At 41.8% G+C, this 13,280-nt stretch overlaps 2 protein-coding genes across 2 annotated transcripts; both read right to left on the bottom strand.

Moving 5' to 3' along the window:
* Window positions 1-1,100: 1,100 nt before the first annotated feature.
* Window positions 1,101-1,985, bottom strand: LOC130386100 (odorant receptor 131-2-like). Its single transcript, XM_056594878.1, has one exon. It carries the CDS (start codon window positions 1,983-1,985, stop codon window positions 1,101-1,103), a length of 885 nt encoding a protein of 294 aa, XP_056450853.1.
* Window positions 1,986-9,675: 7,690 nt separating this feature from the next.
* Window positions 9,676-11,615, bottom strand: LOC130386099 (odorant receptor 131-2-like). Its single transcript, XM_056594877.1, has 2 exons — window positions 11,513-11,615; window positions 9,676-10,853 (listed from the first exon to the last, which is right to left on the bottom strand). Exons 1-2 carry the CDS (start codon window positions 11,613-11,615, stop codon window positions 9,844-9,846), a joined length of 1,113 nt encoding a protein of 370 aa, XP_056450852.1. The 3' UTR covers window positions 9,676-9,843.
* Window positions 11,616-13,280: the final 1,665 nt, after the last annotated feature.

The following is a 13,280-nucleotide window of genomic DNA, read 5'->3' as shown; positions in this document are numbered from 1 at the left end:
TGCCGATGTCAGGATCGCAGAATCGCTCACCAGCTTCCGAAGAAGACTCAAAACTCACCTGTTCAGAGTTCACCTCGACTTTGCATAGCTATCCAGTCCCTTCCGGCCACCATTATATGTTGTACGTCCTGGCACTTAATGTACGTACTTATTGTACGCACTTAATCCACGTTGTTTTTATGAATTGTGTAGCATCTGCAGTAGTTGCTATCACTGCTGTACACGGGGAATGGGTTAGCCTAGCGATTGTTAGTACTTGCACTTGGTTCTATGAACATCTTTACTGTACCGACACGATATATTGTTACACTTCTTATGACAAATGTACTTATTGTAAGTCGCTTTGGATAAAAGCGTCTGCTAAATACCCTAAATGTAAATGTATTTTCTTTATTTATGTTTACCAAGAGTCAGAGGGGCACTTTAGCTGGTGAGGGCAAGAGGGGTCACCTGTGATCTGACCTGAATCCAAAACAAGAGCCTAATAGACCTTTTTCAAATAAAGATAAAACTTTTCATGTATCTAGACAAGGTTTTTATTTATTTTTGTAGGTTTCATGGTTTATTATTTTTTGTTTAAAAGGATCCCCATTAGCTGTCACCAAAGTGGGACGAGCTAGTCTTCCTGGGGTCCACTCAGAAAGACAAAAAACATAACAATACACAAGACACAAATCATAATTCAGTTAACAATGATAATCGAAAAGCAGTAAATCATTATAAACATGATCAGATATTATTCCGAAAAAGTTATACATTCATGGGTATTACAATCATTATTGCATTCATACAGTGCATGTCCAGTGATGCCTACTCAAAATATTTAAATAGTGCATTCTCGTGTGGTGCTTGAAAGATACTTTGCTATTCAACTTACGTATATTCAGTTGGCAATTATTCCAATGATTGATGTCACGATAAATAACTGTTCTCTTTAAAGTAATTGATTTTGGACTTGGTAACATGATCTGGCCATCATCAGCTGATCTAATAAAATAAGTATGAACCTGACTGCATCTAACAAATTGGTTATATAAGAAAACGGGTTGAGAAGAGAAGACAAGGTGATTGAGATGACATGGTTGTTTTGACATCAACAGTTATGTGGGGGCCAAGCATTCAAGGTGACCACAGAGCCCTTTCAAGAGGAGAGGTCTGATGGTTTGGTCTCTGAGCCCATAGATAAGAGCCGTGAAACACCTGGATAATAGATTCAAAAACACAAAAAAACTGTTGTAGAGACGAATCAAAGTGGTTCTGTCCACTATTCTAGCAAGGCTTAGGAGAATACTAGAGTAGATGGTAGCGATGAGTATCAGCACTAATTGAATCATATGAAGTAAAACAGTTTTTCCAGCCTTGCCAGCAGAGGCTTTGTCTGTCGAAGCTGACCTGGCTACCAACGTCACACCAACATAGGAAAGAATAGCTACCATTCCCCCGAATACAAACACAACAGCACAAAATGCTTTATCCATTGCACTGGACATCGGTGCCACAAACAGTGCCTCTTTCGAGCAGAAGTCTTTCATTTCCATGTTTAAATCAAAATATTTTTTCCAACTAACTAGTATTAACCCTTGTATTAGAACATTGCCACCAGATATGGTCCACACAGCAGCGATGGCTGCTCCTGTGTTTCTGATGGTGACAAGGCTTGCATGTCTCATAGGAAAGCACACAGCCACATATCTCTCAAGGGACATCACTGCCAGAGTAAGAGGTGAGACAATGTCTACGAAAACACCAAAGCTTACAAGCAAACCACAAACATCAAATTTCAGCCTCAACCTAAAAGCAGCAAGTAAGTAGAGCAACAAACTTGTCACAAGAAAGGCAGTATCTGTGAAGAGAAGGTTAAACAACAGAATGTGACGGGAAGTCTCACAAAAAACTGGCTTGCTCCTCAAGATGTACAACAGAACACAGTTTATGTAGAGAAAAGTACAGCATATCCCAACAGACAAAGTGCAGAACACAATCATCTGCTGTGAAGTTTGATACTCCACGCTACCACTAACATTGACCCTCAAATGTCCTGTACTCTGCATCACAGCTAAAAACCGGAAGGTCATTAAGGACAATGTTACAAAGGACCAATAAGACGACAAGCAAATGGTCCCAAAACAATCCTATAACCACTCTGTTCTGTGCGTAAATGGAAGAAAAAAAATCCCTTCCGCATACATACAAACAATTGTTCTGAGTACAGAGTGGATAGTATAGTGATTATTCTCGTAAGCCCAGGGATGCTCTGAGTGTTTTCCTGCCAAGTCTCCCAATATATCAGGTCTCTTTTCCATTGACCGGCAGGTGATGCGATCATATGACATCATCACCACTGTAGGCATGGTGAAAATGCCTACACTGGGGATGATGTCATGTGCACATGTGTGACTTCTTCACGAACTACTCGTATGTTTGAAAAAAACGGAGATATTAAAGCAAGGGTAGAACATTTATTTTATAAGCATTTTTTGTTATGCTTGTTGAAGGTGTGTTTACATTATGACAGCAGTCAATAAATCAAATGCCCTGACAAAATTGCCTGTGGCAGTCGCAGGCCTGTTAAAAGCCCTTGTCCAATGTGTTGATGTAAGGGATCTCACTATAAACAGATTGGATTTCTGGTTATATAAATGGAGAGTGGCAGTTATTTATTTTTAAATCTATTTTATAATTATTGAGTATTTTGTTCGACAGGTTAACCGTCTGTTTTGCACTTGCGCTTGAAACGTTAAAAATGAACATCACGCCATCGTTATTAAAGGCTTTGGAATTGATTGTGCCAGAAATGCAGAATGCAGGTTGCTTTCTTTGTTGAAGTCAAAGTGTCTTTCAGTGGGTTTCTCTTCGACGTCACGACAAAGGGACACCAGTGGTGCGTGGAGCTCCGTCTGAGTAGCGGTGGATTTTTATGTTTGGTGTCCGAGAGAGGGTTATGCTTCCTGGACATTTATGGTATAATGCCACTGGGGTGTGGCGCATTCCATATACAGGCTCATTATATAACACAACCCCCCCCCCCCCCCTCATTCCTAGAACTCACAGCCCCAAACTATTCTTTTTATTTTGTAGTATTCGAATTTGAGCTGAAACTAGGGTTTCAATTACATTTAAACATATGGAAATATAGTGTGTGACATGTTATTTCTGAACTAGAATATGGCCATTCTATTAAAGTGATAGTGAACCTCCTGTTTTATCTCAAATTGTAGCATTATGAAAATTAGCTAATATGTTTATCTGTATGTTTTGAGGTTTTGAGAAATTTTTACTGTCCGGCTGTCTGGCTTATAGATTTGGTCACACGACACTCCACCAAAAGTGTTCAGGGCTTAAGGGTTCCTCCCGGCCCTTAACGCGAGGTAGTATTGTCAATGCTACAAAGGATACTTACTAGATATGTAACGGTATGAACATTTTACCTTCATTGTTACCAAAATTATCCCGTTTTCCGGTATTATCGCAAATAATAGGCCTACGCAAACTGAAATAGTTCAAAAATGTGTAACAGTCTTTATTATATTTATTTATGTATTATTTTATCAAAAGTGCAACTTTTAACATCAAAGGAAAAATGGTTAAGCATTTAAACAGCTTATTTGGCTTATTATATACTTATTTTCTTTTATTAAAATGTAAAACTGTACACATAAACACTGTACAAGTAAACTAGCCAAAAGTTAAATAGCCAAAAGTTAAATAACCACTATAAACAAATGACAAAAATAACTAGTACAATTGTTTGTAATCAAATCCAAATGTTCAAGTATTGATGACATTAAAATAAAAATAAAAAGAATACCCATGCATTTCCTCTAAAACGTCAACGGTAACTTACCTTGCATTGGCTATACAGTTGTGGGTGATGGTCACAGAGATGAGTCATAAGATTCAACGTATTGCTGCCTTTAGCAGAATCTTTTTTTCTTGCAAGTTCTGCAGACAGGATAACAGGTCTTCAATCAACTGTACCTCGGCATTCTTATAACACCCAAAATATGCCCATACCTCAGACTAAGTCACTCGGTGACCTTGATCCTTGATGCTTGTATTGTACGGTTTGCTCTTTCAAGACAGAACAGAGGACTTGTCTTATTGATCTGATCATCCTTTCCCATATGCCTCCGTGGTGTGATGCGCCTGGTGGGTTAAACGTCCACTCTATGCCCTGTTCTCTGAGTGTTTTTTGTATCTGGTCCTGTTTTACTGCAGAGAATGCCTTTTGCAGTTCTCTCTTCGCACTGCCATTGTCTGAACGCAGGCGCTTCACTTGTCCTCTCCCAGAGATGAAGCGTCTGAGAGCATTGATACAGGAACTTGTGTCCAAGGAGTTGGCTACTTCAATATAATAATAATAATAATAATGCATTTAATTTAGAGGAGCCTTTCAAGACACCCAAGGTCACCTTACAGAGCATATAGTCATCATACATTTTTTAAAAAAAAAGACATTGTGGAAAAAATAAATAAATAAATAAATAAACATAAGCAATAAGAAATAAATAAAACAAGACAAAACAAAACAAAAAAAACAATCAAAACAGTGATCTGTTAGACGTTGTGTGCGAGTTTGAACAGGTGAGTTTTGAGTTGTGACTTGAAGGTTGTAATGGTGTCTGACTGTATTATGTGTGGGGGGAGCGAGTTCCAGAGCCTGGGTGCTGAACATCACAGCTGAATGACCGGGCACCCATTGTAGTGAGTCGTGATGTGGGGATACATAGTAGTCCAGCAGAGGTTGAGCGGAGGGAGTGGGAGGGAGTGTATTCTTGGAGGAGGTCGCAGAGATAACTGGGGGCTAGGTTGTGGAGAGCTTTGTAGGTGAGGAGTAGGGTTTTGTATTGGATACGGTAGTGTACTGGGAGCCAGTGAAGTTGAATGAGGACAGGGGTGATGTGGTCAGATGATTTGGTGCGGGTGATGATCCGGGCGGCTGAGTTCTGAATGATCTGCAGTCTGTTGATGAGTTTGATGAGTTCACATGAGTTCATGTTGATGAATATGAACAGCTCTGCTGGTCATGCATGTGAATATTACACCCCATCTTCTCACTACTGCTCTTCCTCGCTTAATTCCAACAGGACCAAAGTAGTCCACACCGGTGTTGGTGAATGGGGGTAAGTCAGGCAGTAGTCTTTCCTGTGGTAAGGCGGACATCTTTTGCTCTCCAACTCTGGCTCTGTGTCGCCTGCACGCAACACATTTGGCGAGAATCTTTCTGGCTGCTGAATTTGCATTTATTATCCAATATTTTTTGCGGAGTTCAGAAAGCATATGATTCCTCCCACCATGACCTGTGGTCTTGTGCACATGCCGCAGGATTAGTGTAGATACGAGATGCATTCAATTGGATCATCACTAAATACCTTCATCTCTTTTCGTGGCAAAAATGATTTGTCCTGTTACCTTATCAGTGAAGCTGTGATATAATTTTGCCTCCGTAGAATGCCGTAGAGGTGAGCAGTATCCTGTGGGTTTCCAATAGGAGCTTCAGGAGGAGCCATTGGTGTATCACTTGTGTGGCATCGTCTGGAGTGAGGCCGTGATGGCGGCCCCTGGGTTTGTTCAGTGGTTTGTGAGGGCCTTGTTTGGCTAGAGGGGACGCGGGGTTGTAAAGGCTCATAAGAAGTCTTGTTAAGGGGTTGTGGATGATAATGCATAGGTTGGGCATAGGACATATACTTTGACTGATCTGGCCAGATGGCCAGATCAGATCAATTTTGGCCATCATCTGGCCAGATGGCCAAAATTGGGCTCTCTTAGGGCGTGAAGCTGACCTGGTAGAGGAGCATGAGGACACTTGCATCTTGGATTCCTTTAGTATGAACATTTTAAAATGTTGGTTCATATTCCTTTCCAAGTTCCTTTGTTTTGAGTGTTTTCTTTAAATACTTGTTCATTCCAATTCAATTCATATCTGAGGATTAACATTTCCTTTTGTTTCCTCAAATGTTCTTGTCTCTTAGACAGTTCTGCTTCTTCGGCCTCTATAGCATGCTTTTGTTTAAGAGCCTCCAATTTGACTTCTAGCACAGCCCTCTCCGCTGCCGCACGGCCTACAGCAGAGGAGGTTACTGAGGCCTTTGATCCTGCGTCGGACGCGTTTTTAGAATGAGTTACTGAAATGCTGTCCTCTGGGCCTATTTCACCTTCCTCGCCATTCTTCTCGCATGCCAGTAGCCAATCATCCATGCCCTCCATAAATATCCTTTGGCTTTCTCTCTTGGGTTTAAACCATGAGTTATTATCAAATTCGCGATCCTCTTACTTCAATTTTGATATTCCTTATGAATCGCTTCTAACTCATTCAACAATCATTCCTTAGGAATAGCTTCTAACTCATTCAATCCAAACTTATTAAAATTTCAATAACCTTTTTAACGTTTGATTTATCACTCATCATGCCTTCAATGAAGTCCATTCGGCCCGTAACCCAGCCAAGCTTAGTCTTTCTGGCATTGCGCAAAACACCCGCGTTTTCAGGAACATTTTCCATATCTTCAGTAGCCTATTGGTTTGCACAACGGGGTCTTCGGCATTTTCTGCGCCATCAGCCATATCAATTCCATGAACTACAATCTTCTTAAAAAATCAAATCTTTCCAACAAATAATATTTCTACCTACTAGAATTACTCGCGCTGGGCATAACTGCGTGCATCAGTCTACTGCACCTTCAAAATGTCTTCTAACAACTTAAAGTCCGCTAAACTTCAAATTAAATAGTTTTCTAACGAAATCCTCCAAACTTCGGCTCCTAGAGCACTATAGAAGTCCTTCTTAATTGTTTCAAATTAGAAGAGGCCTACCAGCTGCCTCGGAGTTTGTTTGGTTTCAACGTTGCTTTGTTCCTTTGCGACCCGTGCCTGGTGCGACTTTGGGTTTCCAATCCAAATGATCCATTAGGTTTTCCAAGGTCCAAAGCTAGCTTTTAGACTACTGATATGACTGATTGGTCCTGAGTTTTTCCTTGTCACTCAGTGACGACTAAGGGAATCCTTGACCCTTGTATTGCTTGCTATAAACCAAAAAATGAAGATCCACAAAAAATCCAGTGTTCCAAACATAGATGGGTTTTAATTACCTTTATCTTGTTCAATAAATAATAAGGCAGACTGGATATATTAACTCAAGCATTTATAAAGAGCAGCATGCGCAACAAACAAGCAAGCTGAGACATGGTCAAAAAGATGTGCGCTCTCAGTCGGCCACGCCTCCTTCCCGGTCTCTTTCCTATTTATGGCCTTTTGACCTGCAGAGGGCACAAAATCTCAAGAAAGAAATACAGAAGAGGCATGCATTATAATCAAAATCCGTGTTCTGTAAATATTCTAGAACACTCCGGGTGCTCCAGCGGGAGTCCTGGAGCTATATACCTAAGTGATATCATATTATACATGGATATCTATATCATATAATATATATTATCACGGCCACAATCTGTGTGCGGTTCAAGACGATATTATGAATCTCAAACGACTGCTTCGGGTTCTCCGACGTCTCTGGTTCTTGCACTTCCACAACAATCTTAAGAATGCTGAACCGCGACATGGAGGAGAAAGGGATTGTTGCCCGCGATTGAGGACCACAAATGTCTCCCGCCAACTATCATCCATCCACACACACTCCCATTGTCTCCCGCCGGAGCCCCGCTGCCCGCTTCCGAGGCGCTGGTGCCTCGGAAGCGGGCAGCGGGCTCCGGGGCTCCGGCGGGAGGCAACCGCGGGCAACAATCCCTTTCTCCATGTCGCGGTTCATGTACTTCAGGGAGTCAAAGCCAACAATCTTTTACCCCAATTCCTTCTCAACTATGACTGAGATAACCCAAGCCAACTATCATCCAACCACACACACTCCCACATCACCCCAACACCACATTGAGGCCGGGACCCATCCCCAGCCGAAGCACATATGATGTCCGGCTGGTCCCAGGGGCTGCTATCTGCAGGCTAATGCCAAGTCCAAGGTTTCAGATCCAGGGTGTATCCATTAGCAATGACACAAGGCCTACAATTTGATTACCACCAGCCTTCGTGGCAGGGAAGCATAAACTGGCCAACAACCGCCAACGTTGCATTGGCCTTTATTAGGACCTGGGTTGCTAGGTTTGGTGTACTACAGGTCATGTGGTCATTGTAGTATGTGAAAATGTTACTACTGCACAACTCTGGCTGGGGGATCAAGTTTCTTAGATATAAACAGGTGCCCATTTGTTTTAACCCCATCGAGTTCCTATCATACATCTTTCAGCTCATAAAGGAATGACAATACACACCTGTAGGATGCATGCAGACTACCTGGTGCAGCTTCAAAATTAGTTAAATTAATCACTCTCCCTCCTATTATCACAATTTTTATTGATGATAATTAAGGATATACATTACAATATGACATACATTACATTTTCATCAATATGATGATAATGAAAATACAACATTCAAAAAAACGTGTATTTACATTAAAAGAGATACACAAAATAACTGTGTGCATCTTTTTTATCAAAGATGAGCTTGAAACACTTTTAAATAAATTGATATAACCTAACAGGTAACATTAAACAACTATACTGTAGCTATTGTTTAAGAAGCATAAAGCAGTTTTTATTTTTCATTTCCAATCACACTAAATTACTTTAAACCATTGACATGCTGCAATGCTTTGGGATAGCACTAGGTACTTGCATAACTTTTTAATTTTGACAATATATAACCTTTAGCGAATGTCATTTGTTATTTTCTTAATTTATGTTCACCAAGAGTCAGAGTGGCCCTTTCGCTGGTAAGGGCAAAGGGGTCACATGTGATCTGACCTGAATCCAAAACAAGTGCCCCTAGTTAAAAATCTGTTGTCTCTAGAGAAAAATAGACCTTTTACAAATATAGATCAACCCTTTCATGTATCTAGACAAGGTTTTTATTTCTTTTTGTCGATTTCATGGTTTATTATTTAATGTTTATTGTTTAAAAGAATCCCCATTAGCTTTCACCAAAGTGGATGAGCTAGTCGTCCTGGGGTCGACACAATGAGACACCAAACATAACAATACACAAGATACAAATCGTGAAACAGTAAACAATGATTATCCAAAAGCAGTAAATCATTATAAACATCATCAGAAATTATTCAGAAAAAGTTATGACATTAATTGGTATTAGTCATTATTGCATTTTTACAGTTCATGTCCAGTGATCCCTACTCACAAATTTAAATAGTGCATTCTCAAATGGTACCTGAAAGTTATTTTTCTAATAATTGTACGTATTTTCGGTGGGCAATTATTCGAATGATTGATGGCATGATAAATAACTGTTCTCTTAACAGCATTTGATTTTGGACTCGGTAACATGATCTGGCCATCATCAGCTGACCTGATAAGCTGATTAGCTGTCACCAAAGTGGGATGAGCTAGTCTTCCTGGGGTCCACACAGAAAGACAAAAAACATAGCAATACACAGGACACAAATCGTAATTCAGTTAACAATGATAATCGAAAAGCAGTAAATCATTATAAACATCATCAGATATTACTCAGAAAAAGTTATACATTCATGGGTCATACAATCACTATAGCATTCATACAGTGTATGTCCAGTGATCCCAACTCAAAATATTTAAATAGTGCATTCTCAAATGGTGCTTAAAAGATACTTTGCTATTCAATTTACGAATATTCAGTGGGTAATTATTCCAATGATGATTGATTTCACGATAAATAGCGGTTCTCTTTAAAGTATTTGATTTTGGACTTGGTAACATGATCTGGCCATCATCAGCTGATCTAATGAAAATTAGAATGAACCTGACTACATCTAACTATTTGGTTACATAAGAAAACGGGTTAAGAAGTGAAGACAAGGTGATTGAGATTACATGGTTGTTTTGACATCAACAGATTTGTGGGGGCCAAGCATTCATGATGACCACAGAGCCCTTTCAAGAGGAGAGGTCTGATGGTTTGGTCTCTGAGCCCATAGATAAGAGCAGAGAAACACCTGGATAATAGATTCAAAACCACAAAAAAACTGTTGTAGAGACGAATCAAAGTGGTTCTGTCCACTATTCTAGCAAGGCTTTGGAGAATACTAGAGTAGATGGTAGCGATGAGGATCAGCACCAACTGAATCATATGAAGTAAAACAGTTTTTCCAGCCTTGCCAGCAGAGGCTTTGTCTGTCGAGGCTGACCTGGCTACCAACGTCACACCAACATAGGAAAGAATAGCTACTATTCCCCCGAATGCAAACACAACAGCACAAAATGCTTTATCCATTGCACTGGACATCGGTGCCACAAACAGTGCCTCTTTCGAGCAGAAGTCTTTCATTTCCACATTTAAATCAAAATAATCTTTCCAACCAACTAGTATTAGCCCTTGCATTAGAACATTGCCACCAGATATGGTCCACACAGCAGCGATGGCTGCTCCTGTGTTTCTGACGGTGACAAGGCTTGCATGTCTCATAGGAAAGCACACAGCCACATATCGCTCAAGGGACATCACTGACAGAGTAAGAGGTGAGACAATGTCTACGAAAACACCAAAGCTTATGAGCAAACCACAAACATCAAATTTCAGCCTCAACCTGAAAGCAGCAAGTAAGTAGAGCGACAAACTATTCACAAGATAGGCAGTATCTGTGAAGAGAAGGTTAAACAACAGAATGTGACGGGAAGTCTCACAAAAAACTGGCTTGCTCCTCAAGATGTACAACAGAACACAGTTTATGTAGAGAAAAGTACAGCATATCCCAACAGACAAAGTGCAGAACACAATCATCTGCTGTGAAGTTTGATACTCCACGGTACCACTAACATTGACCCTCAAATGTCCTGCACTCTGCATCACAGCTAAAAACCGTAAGGTCATTAAGGACAATGTTACAAAGGACCAATAAGACGACAACCAAATGGTCCCAAAACAATCCTATAACCACTCTGTTCTGTACGTAAAAGGAAGAAAAAAGATCCCTTCCGCATACATACAAACAATTGTTCTGAGTACAGAGTGGATAGTATAGTGGTGATTATTCTCGTAAACCCAGGGATGCTCTGAGTGTTGCCAAGTCTCCCAATATATCGGGTCCCTTTTCCATTGACCGGTAGGTGATGCGATCATTTGACATCAACACCACTGTAGGCATGGTGACAATGCCTACGCTGGGGATGATGTCATGTGCACTTGTGTGACTTCTTCACGAGCTAGGGTAGAACATTTATTTTAGAAGCATTTTTTGTTATGCTTGTTGAAAGTATCTTTCAACAAAATTGCCGGTGGCAGCCGCAGGCCTGTTACAAGCCCTTGTCAAATGTGTTGGAGGGATCTCAGCATAAACAGATGGGATTTCTGGTTGGACAAAATCGAGAGTGGCAGTTACTTATTTTTATATCTATAATATAATCAATCTCGTCAATCTCGTTCTTTCGGTCATCATCCATAAAGCGAACGCAATACCGCCTCCGCTGCTCCGTTTCTCCGGCCAATCCCACGCTCCATCACTCACACGTACCCTCACTCGTGAACAAGACGAGATATTTGAACTCCTTCACTTGGGCACAGGACTCATTTCCTACCCGGAGCAGGCAATCCACTGGATTCCTGCTAAGAGTCATGGCCTCAGATTTAGCGGTGCTCATCCTCATCCCAGCCGCTCACACTCGGCTGCCACCCGATTCAGTGAGTGCTGAAGGTCACAGGCCGATGATGCCATCAGGACCACATCATCTGCAAGAAGCCGTGATGAGATCCCCAGACCACCGAACTGCCACCGCGGCCACGCCTCGATAACCATTCCATGAATACGAAACTGACTGGCTGCCAAGAACGCGGACACAGCTCTCGCTTTGGTATTACAGAGATTGGACGGCTCTGAGGAGTGCCCCCCTCACCCCATACAGGGTGGCAGTAGCTCAGGAGGTAGATCGGGTTGCAGTGGCGGTTTCAGGCACGGGCGAACCAGGCAGCTGCCCGGGGCGCCATATTTGTGGGGGGCGCCAAATCACATGGGGCGCGCCACGAGCAGTAAAAAAATACCCCCCCCCCCCGGAGGAAGTCTTGCCCAGGGCGTAACGCGTAGAACCGCCACTGGCGGGTTGGCTGGTAACCGCAGGGTTGCTAGTTCAATCCCCGGCTCCGAGTGTCGAGGTGTCCCTGAGCAAGGCACCTAAGCCTAACTGCTCCCGACTAGCTGGCTGTCGCCTTTGCATGGCTGACTCCGCCGTCGGTGTGTGAATCTGTGTATGAATGGGTGATTGTGAGGCAATATTGTAAAGCGCTTTTGGTGGCCACTGGTTGCAGAAAAAGCGCTAAATAAATACTCCAGCAGCACCTCCCCCAGTTCCTCCTGAGCTCTGCCTCCATCATAGAGGGCTAGGGTTAGTCGGAATCAGGAGTTCCTCAAAGTGTTCGACTACCTCCTCAGTTGAGGTCAACAGATTTGATGGTTCCCTGTTTCTCCCTCCTGAGGTGCCGGATGGTCTTCCAGAAATACTTTGATGCCGACCCAATGTCCTTCTCCATGGCCCCTCCGAACTTCTCCCACACCCGCTGCTTAGCTTCCGACACAGCAGCCCTTCAAGCCTGTCGGTACCCTGCAACTGCCTCAGGATAATTGATCCCGGAAGGCCTCCTTCTTCAGTCGGACGGCTTCCCTGACCACCGGGGGACACCACGGTGTCCGTGGGTTACCGCCCCTTGAGGAACCTAAGAACAAAATGAAACTACCAAAATGGTAAATTTGTTGAAACAAAGTAAGTGACTCTTCTTCAGTAACAGTATTTTAAGAATTGTCATCAGTGCACATGTGTCGTGTATGTTCACGTGGCCTCATTGCGTGTACCCTTAAAACAATAAAATCTAGCAGCATAGTATTAAATTAAAGGTCCCATGACATGCCACCAGTTGTGAGTGTGATTAGCAAGCCGTTTTGAAAATCTGCCCCTTATGACATCACAAGTGGGCGTGTCCACCTCGATGTTTGACTGATACACATCACACTCACACCTGCTGGCATGTCATGGGACCTTTAAAGTTGATTCAAGAAACAGCAGGAGAGTTTTCCAAAAACGTTAATACATTTTTGTTTGTTTTGATGCAAGTAGTCTACTCATTTATATATTTTTAACCTATACACGTGAGAAAATAATGAATAGGCTTATGAATAAGCTATATTATGGTGTTTATTGAAACTTTCCCCTAATGGGATTCTTCTGGGCATTTTTTTCTTTACTCAGGACATATTGAGGATACAAAATCAGTTGTTTGCTTCTGTTGCAATT

Source organism: Gadus chalcogrammus, chromosome 7 (genome assembly GCF_026213295.1).
Source record: "Gadus chalcogrammus isolate NIFS_2021 chromosome 7, NIFS_Gcha_1.0, whole genome shotgun sequence".
NCBI classification, from domain to species: domain Eukaryota; kingdom Metazoa; phylum Chordata; class Actinopteri; order Gadiformes; family Gadidae; genus Gadus; species Gadus chalcogrammus.
Note: the sequence above shows the minus strand (reverse complement) of the source record. Positions and strands in the feature narration are given on the sequence as shown.